At 38.6% G+C, this 27235-nt stretch overlaps 1 protein-coding gene across 9 annotated transcripts in view; it reads left to right on the forward strand.

Moving 5' to 3' along the window:
• trr (trithorax-related) overlaps window positions 1-27235 on the forward strand; it is a 156312-nt gene that overhangs the window by 77322 nt on the left and 51755 nt on the right. For 4 of the 9 annotated variants that reach the window (XM_071684172.1, XM_071684173.1, XM_071684181.1 and 1 more), the window contains 3 exons: window positions 1212-1735; window positions 1909-2033; window positions 19167-19517. In XM_071684172.1, coding sequence (XP_071540273.1) covers window positions 1212-1735; window positions 1909-2033; window positions 19167-19517 — 1000 coding nt within the window. The remainder of the gene's footprint in view (window positions 1-1211; window positions 1736-1908; window positions 2034-19166; window positions 19518-27235) is intronic. The other 5 variants (XM_071684177.1, XM_071684178.1, XM_071684179.1 and 2 more) reach the window with 3 other exon arrangements.

Below are 27235 nucleotides of genomic sequence, written 5' to 3' on the forward strand. Positions count from 1 at the left end.
TGTATATATATATATTTATTTATTTATTTATTTTGCTTTGTCGCTGTCTTTCTTTGTTAGCGAGGTAGTGCAAGGAAACAGAATGGCCCAACCCTCCCACATACACATGTATATACATACACGTCCACACACGCACATATACATACCTATACATCTCAACGTATACATATATATACACACACAGGCATATACATATATACACATGTACATAATTCATACTGTCTGCCTTTATTCATTCCCATCGCCAACCCGCCACACATGAAATAAAAACCCTCTCCCCCCTCATGTGCGCGAGGTAGCGCTAGGAAAAGACAACAAAGGCCACATTCGTTCACACTCAGTCTCTAGCTGTCATGTAATAATGCACCGAAACCACAGCTCCCTTTCCACATCTAGGCCCCACAGAACTTTCCATGGTTTACCCCAGATGCTTCACATGCCCTAGTTCAATCCATTGACAGCACATCGACCCCAATATACCACATCATCCCAGTTCACTCTGTTCCTTGCACGCCTTTCACCCTCCTGCATGGTCAGGCCCCGATCACTCAAAATCTTTTCACTCCATCTTTCCACCTCCAATTTGGTCTCCCACTTCTCCTCATTCCCTCCACCTCTGACACATATATCCTCTTGGTCAATCTTTCCTCACTCATTCTCTCCATGTGACCAAACCATTTCAAAACACCCTCTTCTGCTCTCTCAACTACACTCTTCTTATTACCATACGTCTCTCTTACCCTATTATTACTTACTCGATCAAACCACCTCACACCACATATTGTCCTCAAACATTTCATTTCCAGCACATCCACCCTCCTCCGCACAACTTTATCCATAGCCCATGCCTCGCAACCATATAACATTGTTAGAACCACTATTCCTTCAAACATACCCATTTTTGCTTTCCAAGATAATGTTCTCAACTTCCACACATTCTTCAACGCTCCCAGAACTTTAGCCCCCTCCCCCACCCTATGATTCACTTCCGCTTCCATGGTTCCATCTGCTGCCAGATCCACTCCCAGATATCCAAAACACTTCACTTCCTCCAATCCTCTGACTTCCCTCTGCTTTTTTGGTTCTACTCAGACTAGACCACACAAGATATGTTTGCATGAAAAGAAGGATTCTTAAATTGATTTTTGATTTGTTCTTTGAAGTTCTTCTGTGCATTAAAATATGGAATTCAAAGTAATCTATTTCTACAGGCGAAAGAAAGAAAAAGGGAAAGAGGTAATGCCAGGACCACGTGGCCCATCCAGAGATAGGGTTGGAATGTCTGGTGAGGTGCCTGTGGGTCCCCCTTCTTCTGGTCCTCTCGCACACCCACGAACCACCATTACACCTGGCCAAGGACCCCAGCACCACCCTGCCAGTAATATATCCTTAGATAGTAGTCCACAGTCACAGGGTCCTCATCCAACCCCAACGCTATCTCACAGTTTGCAACAAAGATCAGGTATTGAACCAGATGTTCCAGTGCAACTTCCACAAACATCAGTAGCACCTAATATGACTTCATCTGCCCCAAGTCCAGTGAATGTGGGGAGTAATGAATGTTCGAACATGCCTTCTCCTTCTACAATGGTTCCAATGGGCCCTTCCTCAGGGCCTCCTGCTGGACCCCCACCAGGACCAATAATGGGTCCAGTTCGTCTGACTATGAGCACATCCCCTCAACAACAACCAGTACAGCCTCAAATGGCTCCCCACATAACTCAGGCAACTCCTAGTAAGTGTCATCTGAAGGATCTCAGCTCTTTATCATGCATAAAAAGGTAGATTGTTAAGTTTGACAAATTTCTTAAAGAATCCATGATTTCAGATGCATCATGTTTTGTCTTGATTTATTGGTAGGTAGATAGATAAGACTCATGAACAGCCCCTCACCATAGTAAGTTTTAGGATTTTCAGGTATTGGAAGCGGAGGAACGAGAATGCTTGGCCTTCGACCGGGAATGATTCGTCAGCCTGCTCCACCACCGCCACCATACCCAGGCCATCCCCCTCCTCCTTACCCTCGATCCCAGGTAAGGTAGCTTTGGCATGAGAAGGCCTTGAAAAGCTTTACTTGTTGTGGTTGGCAGGTTGTTGCCTGGTGCAGGGATGGTTATTCTTTTTCATAATGTTTTTCTCGTATGCCCTTACCTTTATTATCCAGACTTGTTTATCCAGAATTTTGCCCATTCCAGACTTCAGATTTTATTGTTTGTGCTCATAGTTTATGGACACATAAGCACAAAGAGCAGTCACATGTTGCTGAGAGAGGGCAGTAGTTGATGAAATCATGGATGATAAAGAAATGGGTGTAAGTATTGCTTGATACATTACTCATTGATGGGTTACAGGGCATCACGCAGTTTCCAACCTTCAAATTTTGGATTGTGTATTGTTAGTAGAAGTGAAAGATCATATGGTAAAGAATGCTATTTATTTTCAAGAAATTTGATTTGGTTCTGTATTTTAAGTGATTCATATGTTCATATTCCATAGCAATGAGGTGTGAAATTTTTCTTAGTTCAAATTGTACATATGTATAGGGTTTTTGCTAGATACTTTATCAAAACTGTTACACAGTGATATATTAATAGTGTTCAAGATAGAAATTTTTTCAATTAATTTATCATAGAATTATGAATCCTGTTGACAATAGTTTTACAGTTTTAAGACAGGTGATGAAATCATACTGAAAACAGTTTTATTAATGTGTGAAAGGAAGATGTGTTGGTTACATGTATATGACGAATGGTAGTGTCTTGATCATGAAATTTATGTTAAGGAAGGCTTTATTCTATGTGTTTGTGTGATTGCTTGTTGAATGATATGGGATCAGATGTATTGTAAATGTTTGGTATATGGAGGTTAATGAATAGAACTGATTTAACATGACACATCAAGGTAGAGTGGAAAGTGAAAAATTAAGATGTAGTTTTGTTGGTGTGAAACTTACTTAGAAATTGAGAACACTGGGAATTGGTTGAGGATGTTTGAGAATATGAATACTTTTATGAACCTGATACACCTCATAAAACTAGGAATGGAGTTCTTGAAAATGAATGTAGAAATAGTTGTTTTTGAAAAAGTGAGAATAATTAATTGTGCGTGCATACAGGGAAGGGGTTTTACACTTGCAGAGTTCCATATCTAAACAACTTCATTGTCATATAATTTTCTTACATCAGGAACACCCAGCATTCAGTGTTTATTTCCTTAACTTGTTCTGGTTGTCCACCACTCTTTTAAGCTAGAAGTATTTCTTCACAGATTTCCATATCTTGTTGCTGACCCTAGTTGATTGGTTCCTACCTATTTCAATGAACTAATCCCAAATGACTTTGTCAGATTGATTCAGAAACTTGAGAGTTGTAGTCATGTCTCCCCTCCTTTTTTTTCTTCTATACTTGATTGCTGTTTCCCACGTTTGCGAGATAGCACCAGGAGCAGACGAAGAAAGGCCACAGCTGCTCACATCCATTCTCTTGCTGTCATTTGTAATGCACTGAAACCGCAGCTTGCTCTCCACAACCAGGCCTCACAGGCCTTTCCCTGGTTTACTCCTTACGCTTCACATGCCCTGTTTCAGTCAACTGACTTCACATTGACCCAGTATACCACATCGTTCCAGTTCACTCTATCCTGTGCAAGCTTTTCATGCTCCTGCATGATTAGGTCCTGATCACTCTAGATCTTTTTCACTGCATCCTTCCATTTCCAATTTGGTCTCCCTGTTCTTTTTGTACCCTCCTCTTCTGACACACATATCCTCTTTGTCAACCTTTCCTTGCTTGTCCTCTCCATATCTCCAAACCTGAAATATTTCAGCACACCTTCTGCTCTCTCAGCCACATTCTTTTTATTACCACACATCTTTCTTACGCTTTCATTACTTACTTGAGCGAACCACCTTACGCTACATATTGTTGTGAGTATTTTGAAGGTTTGTTGAATGTGTTTGATGATAGAGTGGCAGATATAGGGTGTTTTGGTCGAGGTGGTGTGCAAAGTGAGAGGGTTAGGGAAAATGATTTGGTAAACAGAGAAGAGGTAGTAAAAGCTTTGCGGAAGATGAAAGCCGGCAAGGCAGCAGGTTTGGATGGTATTGCAGTGGAATTTATTAAAAAAGGGGGTGACTGTATTGTTGACTGGTTGGTAAGGTTATTTAATGTATGTATGACTCATGGTGAGGTGCCTGAGGATTGGCGGAATGCGTGCATAGTGCCATTGTACAAAGGCAAAGGGGATAAGAGTGAGTGCTCAAATTACAGAGGTATAAGTTTGTTGAGTATTCCTGGTAAATTATATGGGAGGGTATTGATTGAGAGGGTGAAGGCATGTACAGAGCATCAGACTGGGGAAGAGCAGTGTGGTTTCAGAAGTGGTAGAGGATGTGTGGATCAGGTGTTTGCTTTGAAGAATGCATGTGAGAAATACTTAGAAAAGCAAATGGACTTGTATGTAGCATTTATGGATCTGGAGAAGGCATATGATAGAGTTGATAGAGATGCTCTGTGGAAGGTATTAAGAATATATGGTGTGGGAGGCAAGTTGTTAGAAGCAGTGAAAAGTTTTTATCGAGGATGTAAGGCATGTGTATGTGTAGGAAGGGAGGAAAGTGATTGGTTCTCAGTGAATGTAGGTTTGCGGCAGGGGTGTGTGATGTCTCCATGGTTGTTTAATTTGTTTATGGATGGGGTTGTTAGGGAGGTGAATGCAAGAGTTTTGGAAAGAGGGGCAAGTATGAAGTCTGTTGGGGATGAGAGAGCTTGGGAAGTGAATCAGTTGTTGTTCGCTGATGATACAGCGCTGGTGGCTGATTCATGTGAGAAACTGCAGAAGCTGGTGACTGAGTTTGGTAAAGTGTGTGAAAGAAGAAAGTTAAGAGTAAATGTGAATAAGAGCAAGGTTATTAGGTATAGTAGGGTTGAGGGTCAAGTCAATTGGGAGGTAAGTTTGAATGGAGAAAAACTGGAGGAAGTAAAGTGTTTTAGATATCTGGGAGTGGATCTGGCAGCGGATGGAACCATGGAAGCGGAAGTGGATCATAGGATGGGGGAGGGGGCGAAAATTCTGGGAGCCTTGAAGAATATGTGGAAGTCGAGAACATTATCTCGGAAAGCAAAAATGGGTATGTTTGAAGGAATAGTGGTTCCAACAATGTTGTATGGTTGCGAGGCGTGGGCTATGGATAGAGTGGTGCGCAGGAGGATGGATGTGCTGGAAATGAGATGTTTGAGGACAATGTATGGTGTGAGGTGGTTTGATCGAGTAAGTAACGTAAGGGTAAGACAGATGTGTGGAAATAAAAAGAGCGTGGTTGAGAGAGCAGAAGAGGGTGTTTTGAAATGGTTTGGGCACATGGAGAGGATGAGTGAGGAAAGATTGACCAAGAGGATATATGTGTCGGAGGTGGAGGGAACGAGGAGAAGAGGGAGACCAAATTGGAGGTGGAAAGATGGAGTGAAAAAGATTTTGTGTGATCGGGGCCTGAACATGCAGGAGGGTGAAAGGAGGGCAAGGAATAGAGTGAATTGGAGCGATGTGGTATACTGGGGTTGACGTGCTGGCAGTGGATTAAATCAGGGCATGTGAAGCGTCTGGGGTAAACCATGGAAAGCTGTGTAGGTATGTATAGTCGCGTGTGTGGACGTATGTATATACATGTGTATGGGGGTGGGTTGGGCCATTTCTTTCGTCTGTTTCTTTGCGCTACCTCGCAAACGCGGGAGACAGCGACAAAGCAAAGAAAAAAAAAAACATTTCATTTCCAACATGTACACTCTCCTCCATACAGTTTTATCAGTAACCCATGCTCGCTTCCTCATGATATTGTTGGGACTAATGGTATTTACAGGGATGTATACTACCAGTAGTATCCATCTGGGTATCAGGAGGGTTAGTGGTGGCTCTGTTGTGAGCCAGCTCCTCAGTGGTTCTTAAGTTATACTTTTCTAAACTAGGTAGCTGTCTTTTCTTTCTGCCTCATCCACATGTAGACTACTGGAGTGCTGTTCTCAAACATAAAATTTCATGTCTTTTATAACACTCAACCACTCATAACTCACATAGCTCATTCTTTGTAGCTCTAGATTTTTCTGTTGTGAGCACTATGCGTTAGCCCTGCCTTTTGGCAAAATGGTATGAGCAGTAGATAGAAATAGAAGGTAGGAAAATTTAGGCAGGAGCATTGGGCAGAAATTTAAGGTAGAAGTAGTAGTTAGGGGCATTAGGTGGAAGTAGTCAGTAGGAGCATTAGGTAGAAGCCTCTGCAAACATTGCACTGGAGTTGCCCTCAGCCAGTGGCCTGTTAAGGCTAAGGCAGTAATAGATGGTCTATTGCTGTTGCTACCCCTTTGAAGGATTTCCAGTTGGAACAGGTGTTACTGCCCTGTAAATAGAGGGGCAGAGTCTTCAAGTATGGGTGCTATTCATTGTAGACCAATATTCTCTCAAGTGCCAGATTATGGAAATTACTAAATTTTGTGAAACCAGACTGGAGATAGAATGTAAAGATGACCCCACAAAGTTCTTGATTGGTGTTAAGCTACTCTGTCCACTTTGGAAACACTCTGACTTAGAAATAAATCTTTGTCACTATTCACTCTTCATTATTTCTGTAGTTTCTTGTTTCTTATATCTTCAATCTCTGAAACGGAATATGATCTTCATCTGGAGAAAGTACCTGTGAGTGCCTACGTTGAGAGTTAGTCAAAATGGCAAGGCTAGCACAAAGCACTTACTGCATGTCCTGCTTGATGTTAAAGAGTATTCTTTCCAGCTGACACCAGCATTACATAATTATTCATTCTTTTTTCATCTGGAACTGATTTCAGTAGTATTCCAAGTTTTTAGTTAAATGTTTTTTAGTTGTACCTTACATGTTTCTTATTTCTTGTGGCTGTAAATTGAATAATGGTTCTAGCTTTCTGGCTGGGCTGTCAAAATTTTTGTCATTTACTTTCAATATGTTTGTTGGAATTCTGGAAGACTTAGCAACTGTATCTTTTCTGTTGAGAAGGTTTCTGGTTTAATACATTTCCTTTTATACTTTCATTTTGTTTCCATATGTAGATTATCATATATCCTTCTCTTCTTTGTATGGTATATGGTTGCAGTTCTTAAGCCTTTCATGGCTACCCATATGTTCCATTCCCTCTGATTTTGCTTGTGATGTGCTTCTGAATTCTCTCTACATGTATTTGTAATTGTTTTGATGGTGACCACATAACACAGCAGTATTCAGTTTTGCTTCTGATGTATACATAAATTTTCATCAACAGGTTTCTATATCTTGTAGAGAGAGAGAGAGAGAGAGAGAGAGAGAGAGAGAGAGAGAGAGAGAGAGAGAGAGAGAGAGAACTTATGAATACCTGTGATGGGACTTTTTCTAAATAAGGCGAGTGTATAGCGCTTACTGCATGTCTTTCTTATCTCCTGCTGAATTATACTTATATCAAGGCCATCTTCTGCTGTAATCCATCATCATTTTTTAACATTTCCTCGGGTTGAACACCATCAACCAGGTATCAGACCAACTTAGAGTCTTTCAAGGTCCTCTTTTGAATTAATTCAATCCTCCTCACTTTTCATAACCCTCATTACCTTTGCATCGTGTGCTGACATGTTCAGGTAGGAGTCCATACCTTCTAGCAAGTTATTCACATAATTCAAGAAGGGTAATGGTTCCAGAATAGAACCCTGTGGCACTCCACAAGTGACCTCTACCAATTTTAAGAAGGCTCTTCTGACATCTATCCTTTGTTCCATTCTATTAGGATCAATCCATGAAAGGAGTCTTTCCCATATTCCTGCTTAGTGATCCAGTTTCTTAAGCATTGTCCAATGTGAAATAGTGTCAAATGCTTTTTGGCACTTTAGATACAAACAGTCCACCCAGCCTCCTCTTTTGTCTGAAAAAGAGCTCAGCTCTCCCATAGAAATCTAAGAGTTTAGGTACACATGACCTTTTCCTAAATCTGAATTGTGTCACACTTAATGCAGTTTCTTTACTCGTGGAGGTTATCCATTTGGTCTCTGAATACCCTACTGTGCAGACCATACTTAACAGGGAGACCAGTTTTCATTTCAGTGTCTCTTCTTGGTCTCCTTCCTTCTCAGTAGGGATGATGTTTTCCATTTTCCATTCCCTCAGCACTTTTCCTTCTCCGGTGACATCTTGAACAGCATTTCATTTGGTTTATCGAGTGTATCAGCACACATCTTCAGCACATATGGTGAAATTTCATTTGGACCATTAGTCTTGTGTGGGTCATGACCCTTTAATATTCTGTCAAAAGTCATGTCTTGAATTTTCATTGTTTTGTAAAGCCTTCCCATTCCAGTATCATTGGTGTGGATCTGTAGTATCTTCCACTGTGAAAATGATTCTTTTTCATTTATTTCCTCACTTATCCATATATCCTCTTCTACAGCTCCTTTCTGTGATTTTTTTTACTTTTTTTCTATTCTTAAGCAATGGGCTTAGTGCACAGATAAGTTGTCTTTGCATACTAATGGAAAAAAATGATTGATGATATACTGGTTGCATACTAATGGAAAAAATGATTGATGATATACTGGTTTAGTACTTTGAAAGATATACTGGTTTAGTACTTTGAAAGAAACAGTTGTATCATTCCATTCTAATGTTGTTGTAGAGACTTTCAGTTTACAAAAGACTCCTTGATGTGAATATCAAGTGACATTCAGATAGGAACAAATAATAATCATCATAAATAGCAGTGTTTTTTGATTTAGAGAAAGACTGATACTTCTTAGAGATGTATCATAAGGCACTTCCACACACTGAGGCTTTGAGGCAGCTTGTAAAGGTTTATTCAGCTGCTTTTGAAAGGTGTAATTAAAGATGAAGGTTGATAGTTAGAACTCACAAGAATTCCTACAGGAAGAAGGTATCCTGCTGGATAGCCTGAAAAGTGTTATCTGCTTCAGTTTTGTAGACACTGTTCCAGATGTAAAATTTTCCCCCCTTTTTATTTATTTTTTAGGATTACCCCATGAACTCTTTGTAAGAAGTCTTGATGCTACTCAGGATATTTTTCCAGAGGATTCTGCAGCTGTGCAACTTCCTGCTTTATTGCTGCTTTTAATGGTGTTGTATACACAGTACCAGGGGATGTAAAATTTTCCCCCTTTTTATTAATTATTTATGATTTCTTTTTGAGTTTACCCATGAGTGTGAATGAGGAAAGTTTGTAGCTTTGGCACTAATGTATGATTTATTAACTTATATTTACGTCTTTAAAGGGAAGATATAGTGCGAGGGCACCGACAGTTCACACGTCTTTTATTTTTTGGATAAAAGTATGCTTTGGATGAGTTGATAGTAAAAGAATTCTGTTGTCAGCTGGTCATGATAAACACAACCAACTAAGAATATGCTGTGTTTCTTATTTTCACCTTTCGTCTTGGGTCTAGTAGTCATGGGCTCATCTGCCTTGAAAATATATTTTGTATGGCACATTAATTATACATCTTAGAAGACCTGTTTTATCACATGAAGTAGTATTATAAATTTTTTTCTTCCCATACTTTTTTCTGGTGTATTCTCTTAAGCAGAACTTCTGACTTTCTGGCAGGGTGTTAAAAACTTTTAAAGTTAGCTTACACTGAAGTTAAAAAGTTATTTATTCAAGTGTTTTCATCATTCTTCTTGACTAATGAAGATAGGAGGGGTTATTAGGGAAACACAAGTTCATGTAACCTCTGGAAGATGTTCTTTTTCTGGAAGACTTGAAACAACAGGAAACAACACATCAAGACTTCCCATAATGGAATATCCTTCATAGGTTACATGAGCTTCTCTTTTCTCATTACAAATTGTCCTCCCTGAAGGTTGTATCAAAACATTAGAGAAATAGAACTCCACTCAGGTAGCTTGTTTTTATAACTACTCATCCCATCCTCATTCAGCTATTTAATAATTGATATGTCACCTTGATTATCTGGGATATAGTTAACAACAATTTGGGGTAAACGTAATCAGTAGTGTTGGAATGTAGTAATCATGCAATCACTTATGTCTGTCTCTCGTGCATTGCTCCTCCTCCTCAGATTTGCTCCAGTATATCACTACAGTATTACTTTTGCATGAGAAAGCTTTGTTTTCTCACCCTCTAAATTTTTTACATTCTCTCTGTTTGCCTTTCTGTCTGTCTCTCTGATATGGAATACTGACTTTAACTTCCAGTTTATTAATTGGCAGGAAAGAGTAGTAGATTATGGATGCACAAACTTTAAGAAAGGAAAGAATAATGGATCGTCAGACAAAAGAGAACAGCTGCAAACACTAATTACTTATTTTATTCATTCAGCCTTGTGCAGGTAAACCACTGACTGATAAGAGGAAGTAGTATGAGAGTTTTTTTCTTCAAATGACATGGCATTGTTTTCAGGTGTAGAAGTAGATTATTCAAGTCTGTCTGATCACAGTGTCATAGGAATCACTACAGCTTGTAAATGGTAATGAATGATTGTGAACATAATACAGCAACAGTAAAAGACAGTGGCGTTGAGTGATGTAAATTTTGACATGACACATCTGACTTGAAAAGATTATTGAGAAAATTTAAAGAACAAGTAAATTTTGACATGACACATCTGACTTGAAAAGATTATTGAGAAAATTAAAAGAACAAAAGGGAATGAGGTACTCAAGAGAGAATAAAGTATTGACAGACACATAGATGTACTATAAGAGATTGGATCAAATAATTATTGAGTAGATATCAAAGAAAAGAAAGCAAGTAGGCATGGAAAAGGAAGAGGATAGTGTTGAAAGATGTAAGGATAAGAGAATTGGATATGAAAGTAAAGAATGCAGATGTAGAAATATTGAAATCTCATATAAGAGAACTAAAGATGAATGAAGAAAAATTGATACTGAACACAGAAAGGAATCCACATATGTGGGAGTTGGTTACGAGAAGTAACTCCAATATGATTTGGGGGTGTTGATTTAGTATTTTAAAGCAGAATTCAACTCAAAAGTGTAAATTTGAAGATCAACTGCTCATCTGATGTGATGAAAATTTGCTCATAGATGTTGAAGAATCAGATGATATAATCAAACTGATTAACTAGCTCACAGAAACTTTGACTATGGGGACAGATGTAATCTCAGCCATATTCATCGAAAGGCAAAAACAACCATAGTGAAACCAATGATGTTTTTGTTGAGGCAAAGTCTGGATGAAAGTGAAATTGCAGAATTTCACAGTTGACGTATGTGACAATGATACACAGAGGAGGATTAAAGCTAATTCCTAAACAGTAAGGACCATTTAGCTTGAACTTTACATGTAATTATAGTTTGAAAGAGTGATAAAAGAATATATATTTTATTATCAAATCAAGAATAGTTTTATAAATGAAGGTCCACATGGATTTGTGTCAGGAGAGCATGCAAACCCAATTAATCAATCATTACAGTGACATGAAAGTTTAGTCCAAGGAAAAAGAATTGATACATTTGTTGTTGACTTTGCAAACACATTTGTCGAAGTAAACCATAGGATTTTGTCAGAGAAAGTAGGTAAGCAAAACATTAGGAGCTGGAAAGGAAGATGGCTTAAAGAGTTTCTGACAGAAAATTCATAGTGGTAGGAAAACAGAACTATGTCTGAAAAGGAAGATGTTCTGTCTGGGTTACCATAAGGAAATTTTTGGTTTCAGTACACTTTGTAATGATATCAGACATTAACAGCAAAGTATTGGAAAGCATATTAAGGAGCTTCGTTGGTGACATCAGAGTAAGGAAAATGATTGGAACAAAGCCTCATCAAATGGGGATGCAGAAAGACTTGAGACAATTTTCAAATGGGGAGAGGTAAACCTGATGGCATATAATGAAGGTAATTTCAAGCAAATAAGGTATGGAACAAGGAAGGATTCATTAATGGTGCCATGTTAAAGCCCAACAGGGATTGAGATATAAAGTGAGGCAAATTTAGAAGAATTTTGTGTCATCATAAATGAGAAACTAGATTTCATACAGTATATTGAGAAAATATAGCTATCAAGTGATTAGGGGTATGATTGTGAGAACTTTTGCTGCTAGAGATGCAAACCTGTTGATAAGAATGTATAATGTTTATACAAGAAGCAAAATTGAATACTACAATGTTGTATGGTTATCAACAAAAATGAAAATAAACATATTAGTGAGAATTCAGTCAGCTGACTATGGATATATAAATGCTTCAATACATTGGACTGCCTTATACCTGGTGAAAGACAAGGTTGCTTTTTTGAGGATTTAGTTAGTAGGCATCCACCATCCAGGGAGGTATATAACCTTTACTCCTCTACTAGGTATTGGGAATGTTAATGATGGCTGCGTAGCGAGCCAGCACTTCAGTGCTTGTCATGTTATACTCCTTTGATGCAGTTATTTGTCTTTTCTTTCTGCCTTGCCCTTTTGTGGACTGCTAGTATTCTGTCCACAAACATACAATCTGTCCTTGTCACACATAATCTTTGAAAACACTTAACACACACAGTTCATTTTTTTTTGTAACTAGATTTTCTTGCAGTAAGCACTATGCACTAGCCCTGCCTTCTGGCAGAATGATAGGATCAGTAGGTAGAACTGCAGGTAGGAACATTAGAAAGGAGCATTAGGTGGAAACATTAAGTAGTAGCAGTAGGTAAGAACATTAGGTGTGAGTATTTGGTAGAAGTAGTAGGTTGGAATATTAGGTAGGAACATTAGGTAGGAGCCTCTGAAAACACTGTACAAGAGTTGTCCCACTGTCAGTGGCCTGTGAAAGGTGAGGTACAAAAGGCTAAGAAGCAGCACTTTAGTTTACCACTTATGGAGACTCTTTTGCAAGAATTGCCCCATTGAGGAAGTTCCCAAAGAATAGGTGTCAGATATAGATAGATAGATAGATAGAGTGATAGATAGATAGATAGATAGAACTCAGAAGCATTTCACAACCAAATTTAAGGGAATGGAATGGAACATGGACCATTGAAAAGCTGAAAGAACTGCTACTAAATAGCATAGGAAGGAAAAGAGAACGATGCATAACAGTCTGTGCATGGCAACAAATTGAAGTTCTTAAAGGAAATCATGTGTTACAGACACATTAAGAATGTGTTGCAAACATTCACAGATTGGCATATCTAACACTGATACTCAAAGGAAGATCGAAGGTGATATCTAAACAATACTGATGGGTTAGTTTAACTTGTCTTGAAATAAAATTCTTTGAATGAATGATAAAAGAACTTATATTAAAACTTCTAATTAAGAATATTTACATGAACGATGGTCAGTATGGATTTATGCCAGGAAAAATCTGCAAACCCAATTTTAGTTCAGTATAATGATGTTTATGAAAGTATAGTTCAGGAAAAAAGAATGGACATTTGCAAAACTGATCAAAAGAGGATGCAGAAAGATTTAGATTATTCAAGTCTGCCTGATCACAGTGTCATAGAAATTGCTACAGCTTGTAAAATGGTAATGAATGATTGTGAACATAATACAGCAACAATAGAAGACAATGGGTTGAGTGATTTAAATTTTGACATGACACATCTGACTTGAAAAGATTATTGAGAAAATTATAAGAACAAAAAGGGAATGAGGTCCTCAGAGAGCATAAGGTAGTGACAGACACATAGATGTACTATAAGAGATTGGATCAATTAATTATTGAGCAGATATCAAAGAAAAGAAAACAAATGATCATAAGTGAACATCATGGTATTTAATGACGACAAATTTGAGCAGATATTTTATAGAATGAGGAAGAATACTTATTAAATGCCCAACAGGGAAAGTAATAGAAAGCGGAATAAAAGTTAAAGATTTGGGTGTCACCATATATGAGTAACTAGATTTCAGAGAGCGTATTAAGAAGATAACACTACCAGGTCAAGTAATGAGAGCTATGATTCTAAGAACTTTCTCTACAAAAGATAGAAACTTACTGATAAGAATGTTTAATGTGTATAAAGGTGCTCCCCGACTTACAATGGTTTGACTTATGATTTTTATACTTTATGTTGGTGTGATAGCTATGTTCATTCAGTAGAAACCGTACTTTGAATTTTGATCTTTTCCCATGCTAGTGATGTGCGGTACGATACTCTTTCATGATGCTGCGAAGGGGCTGCTAGCCGTAGCTTCCAGTCAGCCATGCGATCATGAGTGTAGACAGCTGTTACTATATAGTGTACTGTGTTGCCAGCATTTTTTTTTCTTTGTGTTTTGTGTGCCATCATGTTTACAGAAGGCCCATCAATCTGTGTCTCCTGCCTTGGGTGAGAAGAAGATGAAGTCACTTACTCTTGAGATGAAATTTAAGATAATTGCCCAGCACAAAGGCAACATGCCAGTAATGACCATCTTGAATGATCAGAAGCAAATCATTGATGCTGTGAAATCCTCAGCATTGGTTAAATCTGCTGTCATCACAAAGAAAAGAGCTGGGCCGATTGATGATATGGAAAAATTACTTGTCATATAGATGCAAAACCAGATAGAGACATGCATACCATTTATCCTACTGTTGGTTCAGGTTAAGGTGAGAGGTCTTTTCGATACACTAAAACGGTGTGCCGATGATGGTACACATGCAGAAAGGTTTACAGCAGATAATGGGTGATTTCAACGCTTCAAAAGGATCCATAATTATCATAATGTAAATGTTAGTTTTAAGGCAGTAAGTGCCAATACTGAAGGTGCCAAAGTTTTTAAAGAAGAGCTGCATAGGATAATTGTGGATGAGAAATGTCTGCCAGAACAAATTTTTAATGTTGGAGAAACGAACTTGCACTTCGTTCTGGAAGTGCATGCTGGAGCATACATACATTCATCAGAGTCCAAGACAGTGCCTGGATTAAAGGCATTCAAAGGCTTTGTAACGCTGCTTTTGGGTGGAAATAACGCAGGGTTCAAATTAAGCCTTTCCTAATCTGCCTCTTAGAGAAACCTAGAGCATTCAAGAATGTGAGCAAGTATATGCTTCCCATATATTATCACCATAACAAGTAGGTCTGAATGACATTAGCATTGTTTGAAGACTGGTTTTTGAACTTTTTTGTTCTGTAGGCCAAAGAATATTGTAGGCAAAGCAACATCCATTCAAGATTCTTCTGGTCTTAGACAATGCTCAAGGGCATCCATAGCATATCGGTGACATAAAGTTGGTGTATATGCTGTTGAACACAACTGTGCTCATTCAACCTATGGAAAGTGGTTCAGTATCTGCGTTCAAAGTGTAGTATTTATGGGAAACATTGACTCAGGCTATTGAAGTGGCTGACTCTGGCAGAACGCTGCGAGACTTTTGCAAAGGTTTTAACTTTCTAAATGCTATCTGGAACATCTCTGCAGCATGAGAAAAGTTTTGAAGACACATGTGTACACATTCAGAGCCTTTAACAAAGATTCTGCTGTTGAGGAAATAATAAGTAACAAGATATTAGTACTTGGGAAATAGCTAGAATTGGACATTGATGAAGAGGAAGTTCATGAGCTTGTTGGCATTGAGACTGAAGAGTTTTTTTAATAAGGAGCTGATCAAACTGGAGGAAGATAAAAGTAAAGAAGTTTAGGCAAGGAAGAAGTAATACTTGAGGCACCAAGAAAGTTCACTGCAAAGAAAAGGGTGGAGGCGTTTGCTAATGTCAGCAGAGATGTATGGATGTTAGAATAAATGGACATCAATTATGAGAGATTCACAGGAACTGACAGACAGATACAGGATGCTCTTGCTTGTTATAGAGAACTATGTAATAAAAAGAAGAAGCAAACTGTACAGTCAACACTTTGTATCTTCCTGAAGAAATGTAAACCTTCATCAAGTGTTGATGCCTCAGTTCCTTCCACTAGCTATTCTCAAGTTTTATCAGAAGAGAGAAAAATTGATGGCCTTATTGATGTAGCATCATCATCATCTTGCTGTTAATTTTAGTGTTATGTGCTTCAAACATTCTTCAGGCCAAGTGTGGTTTCAGCTGTTTACTTTAGTGGTGAATACCCATACAACCATTGCTTTTTTTTCAGTAGAATATTTAATGAATTACATGAGATATTTAAGGCTTTATTTTAAAATAGGCTTTGTGTTAGATGATTTTGTTCAACTGTAGGCTAATGTAAGTGTTCTGAGAATGTTTAAGGTTGGCTAGGCTAAGCTATGATGCTTGGCAGGTTAGATGTACAGTATTATATGTATTTTTGACATTATTTTCAGCTTGCGATGGGTTTATCAGAACATAACCCCATTGTAAGTTGGGAGCACCCATCAAAAGCAAAATTGAATATTACTGTATTGTATGGTCATCAACTAAACAAATGAAAATGAACAAAGTATAGAGAAGTCTGAAGCACTTCATGAACAAGATCAAAGGGACTTAACATTTGAAATACACAAAAGCCTGAAAGAACTGCAACTATATATACAAGAGCAGGGCTACTTAATTGGCAGACCATGTTCAGTATCTGGACTAAAGTGAGGTTTGGTATGGACACCAGGCTCACCCATATCAGTATTGTAACCTGCTCATGAGAATGAAAAAATAGCTTTTGGACAGTTTTCTTTCACATTATGCCTGTAATTGGTAGTATTTCATATAATTATACCTTTTATTAACCTATTTGAAAATTTTTTCCAGTTATTTTAAGAGCCCACATCCCTTAAGCAGAAATGAATTTCATCATGCTGCACAACATATTAAAGTGGTGGATGATTAAGGGGTATTGTAAGGTGTCACCTTGGATTTTCATTCAGACTGTCACCACATAGGAATTTTATGTGACTGGAACTTTGCTGTTAGTAGATGAGTTGCCTTGGTCTACAGAGAAGAAGAGAGAGATTTGTGATAATCAATGCGTGGCAACAAATTGAAGGTATGATAGAAATTGTTTTAAATGTGAAAGCATCTGAACAAGGAAGATATAGAGTTATATAGTCTTCAAAAATACCATGGAATATATCATAAATAAATCAGATGAATCTATAAGATAGCCCAACCAGAAAGCTAGATTGATTGTTCATTGAACTACAAAGAGAAGAAAGAAACATGAGTAGAACAACTACAGAAGCACTTAGGAGAATACTTCATGTGTTGTTGAAATCACTCCCAGATGAACCAGGAATGGATGAATATGTAATGCAGATTGCAGTTGAGAAGAATAGTCTCAAACATCAAGCAAGACACATGGCGAGCACTTCTTTTGAGCCCTGTCGTTATGTCTAAATCTCAATGTAGGTACTTGTAGGTATGTAGGAACATAAGTAGGTATTTTCTCTCTTTATTGCCATCTTGTGTGCTTTCATTGTTTAAAGTTTCCATTTTAGAACAGTATTGTTACACGAAGTATTTACTTCTTTTACTCCTTTCATTCTTTGTTTGTCTTTTACTGCATTAGTGAGGTTGCACGTAGAACAGACACAGAGAAAACCTCTTTCACATACATTCATTCTTTAGTTGTCATGTGTAATGCACCAAAACCACAGCCCCCTACCCACAACCAGGCCCCACAGACATTCCTGCGGTTCCCCTCGCAGCTGCTTCATATGCCATAGTTCAGTTGTTTGGTCCACAGTTTGTGAACATTATTCCATTGCTTCTTTATGATATTTTGTTAAACATATCATCATCATATGAATTATTCAAAATTCTCATTAGGTGTTGAGACCAAATCATGTTACTCTTAAGTTATAGATTACTTCCAAGTTTAGATTACCACAAAGCCTTGGAAAGAACAGGCTTTTCCATTTTCATGATATTTAATTGAGAGGCATTGTGGCCTTTCCTATGTTTGTATTTAATTGTAACTCACTTTCTATAAAACATGTATGTATGCAATACTGTTTTTATTAATATGACCTGTATATAAAGCAACTATGTAAATCTGTCCCTCTTTATTACAGACACATTCAGTATCACCATAATACCTTCATATTCTGCAATATCTCAATATACATGATATTTTGGTGTTGAAATTCCTTCACTTAAGGCTACATCTTATAATTAGGCTGTCATCACTATATCCCAGACATAATTATCCATAAGAAATCCACGCCTTTTTCTGCCAAATTGTAAACACTTGGACATGCACACACACAGGTGCTTAGCTATTTGGGTGTTGCCTGTTTTTGTTGGATGGGAAACTAAAGATTTAATATAGATGCCCTGGATAATCAGGGTATTATGTTAGGCATGAAAAAATGTTTGTAAAGTCTTGGCATGGTTTTCAAAGATAAACAAGGCTTTTTATGATAATATATATATTTTTTCATATTGAAATTTGTTCATATGAACTACATTATTTGCACCAACATCTAGATTGTATTTCAAGTGAAAGTGTACTGATAAAAGGAGTAATTTTCCAAATTAAATTCCATTTTGTAGTCATTTGTAAACAGTTTTCTGTCAGAGGATTTTGGTGGAAATTTTTTTTAATATTTCAGCTATTACTGTAGAAGCATTCTCAGTGATGGGAAAGCTTGCATAATTGAATCTTTTAAAAAGTGTGTTTCACATTATGATTTTTTTTGTAAGGACTTTTAATGGTATTTTATAAACTTTTGTAAACCATAGTACTGTATTATGAAGAATTCATAATTATTTTTACTTCCATCACAAACCTTCAGTTTCAGCTGAAATAATTTATATCAGGATTTTGCTGTTTTTTTTTTTTTTTACGGGAACATTTGTGGCTACTGGTAGATCTGATTATGGTCTTGTATATCTTTTCTCAGGTTTTTGAGCCCTTTTTTCTTAAGTTGTAGGAATGCCATGCTATAATGTATTGAGATCCTTTACTCATAGCAATTAAGTAACCTCTTTACTATGGAATTATGCTTTGTGATAATGCATTTACTGAGTCTATAAAGATTAACAGTATTAGATGATACTAAGGCATGATTGTGTAGTATTCTTATTAACCAGGATATGTAAGGACTGCAGTAGTTTTGAGTATTCTACTTTCAGACACACAGAAAATTACTTCATTCTAATCTCTTCCAAGTGGATATCAGTACTGTGTCTAGGAGTTAATAAAACTTCTTTTTTAATTGATAAAACAAATCATTAAAAAAGTCTATTATGTAGAAGTTGGTTTACTGTGTGGGTCTGGCAGTTGACAGTGGTGGTGGTGGTAATGGTGGTGGGTTACCTCCCAGGTGATGGTGAGTGAGGGTTTGATGGTGAGGGGACCCATGGCAGGCAGTGTGGGCTCCCCCATGGGGGTCGGGGGGCCACCACCGCCACCCATGATGCGGCCCGGCCCACACCACCCAGCCATGATGGGTCCAGGACCCTCAGTGGTGATGGGTGGGCCTCGCTTGCCTCCACACATGGGTCATGGTCCCCCCGGGGGCCACCCACACCTGCCCACAGGGCCACCGTCTATGGGTCCACCTGGCCCTCATGGTCCCCATGGTCCACCCGGCCCTCATGGCCCTCATGGTCCATCCGGCCCTCATGGCCCAATGCTGCCGCCACAGCCACTCAGGCGACCACTACTACTGCAGGTGAGACTAACAGCACCCGGCTGCGCTAATTGTTGCACCCATCCTGGCTGTTGTGCTCCCCATCCCTTCCCCGTGTCCCTACTATGTTGCTGTACAGCTGTTTATGTTGTCCAGCCTTTGTTTCCAGCAGTATGTGGTATTCGTAATGCTCTTAGTGTGTTTCCACACAACCACCCTCACCAGTGTGTCTGGCTTCCCAGTGCACCTCATGCTTTTAACTTCAGAATTCCATTTTACCTCGTTAAGCCCCCAAACTAGTGTAGTCATTCAAAAGCACCTTACTCTATATTTATTAGTCTGGTTCATTAAATCTATATAGAATAATGATTAAAGTCATAGTCTGTTGTAAAGATGTAGATTGTTTTATAGGGTTAGAAATATTTAAGAAGGAAATATGTTGAAGATATTAGTCTTAAAACTTTTTTACATAACAGGAAAGTATTTCAAAGTTTAGATATCTATAAACCTTAGCTTTCTCTTTATGACCACATGATGTAAAAAGCATTAACCCCTTTTGATTCATCTTTTTCAGAATGTAACCTTGATGAAGTATGGAGCAGTTAGATTATTTGATGGATTTTTTTTGTAGCAATTCTGGCTCTTTGATGCTATCCAGGTACTCCTATTTACCTGATTGTGATCATGCAGCATCATGGTTTTTGCAGCATGAATTATAGTATCAAAGATCTAGATGCAGATAGCCCAGGATGCTGCTCTATGTTTGCCATGTTGTGTAGAGAACTCCAGACTCCAAAATCAGCCTTAGACTGAAAAGTTTCATACTAAGAAATTATCAGCCAGGGAACTCATTGAGGAAGGAAAAGAGTCATATGCAATATTTACTCAAATGCAGTAAGGATGATTTTACTGAGGATTTAAGTATTTTGTAATTTGGGATATATTTCCGTACTCGATCCTTTTATCAGGTTATATCATTCTTGAGAATGAATTTTACACTATAATATTTGATACCAACTCAGCCAACATTACAGATGTTTGAAGTTATTGGTAAAAGCCAGTTCAACGACCTGAAATCAGTTATATCCTAATACTTTCATGCCTCTGTTAAGGGTGCAAAAAGCGTTCATAAACTTTATCTCGCCAAGGTTTTATAAGATTTATTTTTTGAAATTTTTTGAGGAGCCTTTACTTTTAACCGTTTCTTTTGGCATGTTGCACAAATCTCACCCTTATGCTAGTCAGTGATGTAGGTAGTGTGCAAAATTTCCCCACAAAGTGATTACACAAGTTGCATTGTAAAAAATCAAAATTTTATTTCTTGTTTAACAAAGCATTTGCATTGTTAAGATTAATACAGATGTGAGGCTAATCATTGGGTCAAGTCAGCCGAGCCTAAGCCATGCCGTACGTATCCCAGTTTCGGTGGGAGTGGCATCTCCTGCCTCAGTTTGACAAGGCGTCTCACTTGTACAGACAGTTATCAGTGTTTTGCTTTTGGTTTGAGTTGGGAGAATACTTTCTTTACCTTTTAGATTTTTCTCACCAATAAATAGACTTTTATACAGAAGTCCCTTTTCAATCACTTGGGTTACATTTGTGGAATACCCTGTGGTTGATGAATTCATGATTGGCATGATACAGGGTTTATGGGAAAAAGGGGTTTAGGGGAAGTGATCTTTAAGATACATGCATTAACCCCTGTAATGAACACTTCATGTTTAAAAATAAGCATGTTTTACATAAAGAACAACATGATAATTAAATTATAAAGAAATGATATACAAAATTATAAAGTGATAACATGATGGCAGTATGTCACCACTGATGCCATGCCTCCGTACTCCCACAAAGCAGCCAGCCGGCTATGTCACACAAGAGACTACCTTGACGCTCGCCATAGCAACAACACCTGTTTATGACACTCCTCCAACCTATCCTTAGAAATGTTGGTCTGCTGGGTAGGGCCACAAGCAGCCTGAGGCCACATGATGCTCACCTCATGCATGGATAAAGTTTTGGTGATATCATGGAAGACTGTGGATACTCAAAACTTGATGCTGTGGTTGGTAAAATGGTATACATTACTCTAAGTGTCTGCACTGAAACTGTAGTTGACAAAACTCTAGTAGGCGAGGGACCTCTGAATATAAACATAAAATGACCTTACGATATTGCTCAAAACATTTTACCAAAAGAAATGGTTATATAAACTTAACTTTAATTTTCAGTTACCGATGGAAATGGTTATGATTTCATGGATCTTTCTTGAAGAAAAGTAGATGAATTGTTTTGCAAATTTTTTTTTTATACTTAATTACTGATTTCTTCATTAGCAAGGTAGCACCAAGAACATATGAAGGAAGGACCGTATTCATTCTCATCATTTCTTTAGATTTCACATGTATTGCACTGAAATAACAACCCCCTATCCACAACCAGGCCTCACAGACTTTTTCATGGTTTCCCCGACTGCTTCATATGTCCTGATTTAGTCCATTGACAGCACATCAAATATATAAACATAAAATGATTCTGTGAATGTGCCAGAAAAAGAAACAAATTATGTAAACATTGCTGGCCATGTGCCAGACATGGGGTTTGGCTATGTGTTTTAGTTGTTATCTTGAGGTGGTGGTCTATTAAGTGAGAGGGTTGTTATAATGCAACCAGGGTCATTTGTCAGCAATAGGGCTGTTATACAATGTTGCTTTTATGGTAGGCTCTGACCCTTGTAATTATCAAAGTAAATATTTGAGTTAGAAGCCTTTATTTTACATTATCTGCTGTTCTTAGTAGATTTTTTTTGAGGGCATGCATGATTACTAAAACACAGGTATTGATCAGTATTAACCCTTGTATAAAAGGTATAATGTGCATAGTACATTTATCAGACCTAGATTTTATCCATGAAAAGGAAAGCTTTCCATACAGAGGGACTGTTTAAGAAAGTACTGTAATGCAAATGTAAAAGGAAAGAAGAAATAAGCTATTCAAGTTCTAGTAAGACTTAAGATTTGGAAACACTGCATTAGAGGTGCCCTCTGCCAGTGGCCTGTTGAGGGTGGGGTCCTAAAAGGTTAAGAAGTGGCACTGGAGTTTACCAGTTATGGAAACGCTTTTGCCATGGCCACCCTCTTGAGGGAATCCTGAAGGGAACGGGCATATGAAATATGCATAGATGAATAGGAAACTTTTATCCCTGGGGACAGAGGAGAAAGAATACTTCCCATGTGTTTCCTGCGTGTTGTAAAAGGCGACTAAAATAGGAGGGAGCAGGGGTTGGAAATCCTCCCCTCCAATTTTTACTTTTCCAAAAGAGGGAACAGAGAAGGGGGCCAAGTGAGGGTTTTCCCTCTTAGACTCAGTCCTCTGTTCTTAATGCTACCTCACTAATGTGCGAAACGGCAAATATGTATGAAAAAAAAAGAGATAGAAAACTTGAGTTAGGGCCTTTTTTCTTTTGGTCTTCAGTATGCATATATGTGCTTACAAGTTATGAAATGGTTCATCTATCAGGACAGTGGACTGGAGAGGTTAGATAGGGAAAAATAGGGTGAGTTTGTTATTCTGCTCAATATTTATGAATATTCCTTATATATGAAATAATAATTTCAAGAATATATATTAATTATAAGGCTCCTGAAGCACTTACAAAGCTGGCCATGTCCTCCATTTGGGACTATAGGTTAAAAGTTTTGTGTTGTGATGACATGTGTGCACCTATGTGCAAAGATTTCAAGATAGAGTAGTAACATCTTGGGCATGAAGGGTCTTGGGATATGTTGAAACAGTGTTTGTAATTTTGTAATGATGGATGATGTCATGAGCATAAACAGGAAACAGTTACTCTTCTTTTTCTGGGGTATGTAGTTTCTGATGGGTGTATGTCTGGTGGGTTGCAGTTTAAGACTTAATTGGAAGGTCACTTGTTTAGTGCTTGTTGGGTTAGTTTATTGTGAATGTATTTTTTAATGTTTTTTTGGGGGGTGGGATGGATCTGTGAATAGAGGTTATTGAAGTGTGGGGCTGGGGTAAGCTTGTTATTTCTACTTGAGGGTTGGTGGTGTGTTTTAGAATGGTTTGGATAGGAGGGATTTTAGTGCTTTTTTGTAGAATTGAGTGCTGAGCATGTTAAGGTAGGACTGTATTGGGAGGATCTTTGTTTCAATATGAAAATGTTTTATGTTGTGGTTCTTAGACAGCCAATGATTGATCTGAGGCCATTGTTTTGTGTTGTTTACAGCTTTTTTACATTTGCTTCGGGGAGGGTAGAAGACCTGGAAGGTGAGGTATAGTTTAAAGTGGAGAGGATGAATTGTTCGTTAAGGATGTTGAAGGTTTTTTTCTCTTTTTCTCTGTGGGCATTTATGTATATATATATGTATGAGAGTGGGTTAAGCCATTCCTCATCTGTTTCCTTTCGCTACTTCACTAACATGGGAGACTCTGGTATACCACATCGTTCCATTTCACTCTGTTCCTTGCATGCCTTTCACCTTCCTGTATGTTCAGGCCTTGATCGCTCAAAATCTTTTTTACACCATCCTTCCACCTCCAGTTTGGTCTCCCGATTCTCCTCGTTCCCTGTACTTCTCGAGCTTATATCCTCTTTGTCAATCTTTCCTCACTGATTCTCTCCATGTGAGCAAACCATTTCAACACACCCTCCATTGCTTTCTCAACCAAACTCTTTTTAATACCACACATCTTTCTTACCCTTTCATTACTTACCTGATCAAACCACCTCTAACCACGTATTGTCCTCAAACATTTCATTTCCAACACATCCACCCTCCTTAGTATGACCCCTATCTATAGCCCATGCCTCACAACTATATAACATTGTTGGAACCACTATTCCTTCAAACATACCCATTTTTGCTATGAGATAACATTCTTGCCTTAAACAAAGTCTTCAACACTCCCAGAACCTTTGCCCCCTCCCCCACCCTGTGGCTCACTTCCGCTGCTAAATCCACTCCCAGATATCTAAAACACTTCACTTCCGCCAGTTTTTCTCAATTCAAACTTACCTCCCAATTAATTTTTCCCTCAACCCTACTGAACCTAATAGCCTTGCTCGTATTCACATTTACTCTCAGCTTTCTTTCTCACACTTTACCAAACATGGTGAAAAACTGGAGGAAGTGAAGTGAAGTGTTTTAGATGTTTGGGAGTGGATTTAGCAGCAGATGGAACCATGGAAGTGAGTCACAGGGTGGGTGATGGGCGAAGGTTCTGGGAGCGTTGAAGAACGTGTGGAAGACAAGAATGTTATCTCAGAGAGTAAGAATGGGCATGTTTAAAGGAATAGTGGTTCCAACAATGTTATACGGTTGCGAGGCATGGGCTATAGATAAGGTTGTGCAGAGGAGGGTGGATATGTTGGAAATAAAATGTTTAAGGATAATATGTTGTGTGAGGTGGTTTGATTGAGTAAGTGATGAAAGGGTAAGAGAGATGTGTGGTAATAAAAAGAGTGTGGTTGCGAGAGCAGAAGAGGGTGTATTGAAATGGTTTGGTCACATGGAGAGAATGAGTGAGGAAAGATTGACAAAGAGGATGTATGTGCCAGAGGTGGAGGGAACGAGGAGAAGTGGGAGACCAAATTGCAGGCGGAAGGATGGAGTGAAAAAGATTTTGAGCGATCGGGACCTGAACATACAGGAAGGTGAAAGGCATGCAAAGAATTGAGTGAATTGGAACAATGTGGTATACTGGGGTTGACATGCTGTTAATGGATTGAACCAGGGCATGTGAAGCATCTAGGGTAAACCATGGAAAGTTCTGTGGGGTCTGGAAGTGGAAAGGGAGCTGTGGTTTTGGTGCATTATGCATGACAGCTAGAGACTGAGTGTGAATGAATGTGGCCTTTGTTGTCTTTTCCTAGCGCTACCTTGTGCACGCAGGGGGAAGGGGGTGCTGTTTCATGTGCGGCGGGGTGGCGATGGGAATGGATGAAGGCAGCAAGTATGAATATGTACATGTGTATATATGTATATGGCTGTTTATGTATATGTATGTATGCATTGGAATGTATAGGTATGTATATATGGAGGCAAAAGTTAAGATTTGTAGAGGTTCTCAGAAAAGAAGAGAATGTTTGGGTGAAGAGAGTGGTGAGAGTAAGTGAGCTTGGAAAGGAGACTTGTGTGAGGAAGTACAAGAAGAAATTGAGTGAAGAATGGCAAAAGGTGAGAGCACATGACGTAAGGGGAGTGGGGGAGGAATTGGATGTATTTATGGAAGCAGTGAAGGATTGGACAAAAGATGCCTGTGGCATGAGAAAGGTGGAAGTTGGACAGATTTGAAAGGGTAGTGAGTGGTGGGATGAAGAAGTAAGATTGTTAGTGAAAGAGAAGAGAGAGGCATTTGGACAATTTGTGCTGGGAAGTAGTGCAAATGACTGGGAGATGTATAAAAGAAAGCGGCAGGAGGCCAAGAGAAAGGTGCAAGAGGTGAAAAAGAGGGGAAATGAAAGGTGGGGTGAGAGAGTTTCATTAAATTTTCGTGAGAATATAAAGATGTTTTGGAAGGAGGTAAATAAAGTGAGTAAGACAAAAGAACAAATGGGAACATCGATGAAGGGGACTAATGGGGAGGTAATAACAATTAGTGGTGAATTGAGGAGATGGAGTGACTATTTTGAAGGTTTTTTGAATGTGTTTGATGATAAGAGTGGCAGATATAGGGTGTTTTGGTTGAGGTGGTGTGCGAAGTGAGAGGTGTCAGGGAGAATGGTTTGGTAAACAGAGGTAGTAAAAGTTTTGTGGATGATGAAAGCCAGCAAGGTGGCGGGTGTGGATGGTGTTGCTGTGGAATTTATAAAAAAGGGGGTGACTGTTTTGTTAATTGGATGGTAAGGATATTCAGTGTATGTATGGTTCATGATGAAGTGCCTGAGGATTGGCGGAATGCATGCATAGTGCCATTGTACAAAGGCGAAGGGGATAAAGGTGAATGTTCAAATTTCAGAGGTATAAGTTTGTTGAGTACTCCTTGGAAATTATATGGGAGGTTCTTGATTGAGAGGGTAAAGGCATGTACAGAGCATCAAATTTTGGATGAGCAGTGTGATTTCAGAATTGGTAAAGGATGTGTGGATCAGGTGTTTGCTTTGAAGAATGTATGTGAGAAATGCTTAGAAAAACAAATGGATCTGTATGTAGCATATATGGATCTGGAGAAGGTATATGATAAGGTTTATAGAGATGGTTATTGGAAGGCATTAAGAGTATATGGTGTGGGAGGTAAGTTGCTAGAAGCAGTGAAAAGTTTCTGCCAAGGATATAAGGCATGTGTACGAGTAGGAAGAGAGGAAAGTGATTGGTTCCCAGTGAATGTCTGTTTGTGGCAGGGGTGCGTGATGTCTCCTTGGTTGTTTAATTTGCTTGTGGATGGGGATGTTAGGGAGATGAATGCGAAAGTTTTGGAGAGAGGGGCACGCATGGAGTCTGTTGTGAATGAGAGGGCTTGGGAAGTGAGTCAGTTCGTGTTCACTGGTGGCTGATTCGGGTGAGAAACTGCAGAAGCTGATGACTGAGTTTGGTAAAGTGTGTGAAAGAAGAAAGCTGAAGGAAAATGTGAATAAGAGCAAGGTTATTAGGTTCAGCAGGGTTAAGGGACAAGTTAATAGGGAGGTAGGTTTGAATGGATAAAAACTGGAGGAAAAAGAAGTGTTTTGGTTATCTGGGAGTGGATTTGGCAGTGAATGGAACCATGGAAGCTGAAGTGAGTCACAGGGTAGGGAAGAGGTC

This window comes from Panulirus ornatus, chromosome 37, assembly GCF_036320965.1.
Source record: "Panulirus ornatus isolate Po-2019 chromosome 37, ASM3632096v1, whole genome shotgun sequence".
Taxonomy (NCBI): domain Eukaryota; kingdom Metazoa; phylum Arthropoda; class Malacostraca; order Decapoda; family Palinuridae; genus Panulirus; species Panulirus ornatus.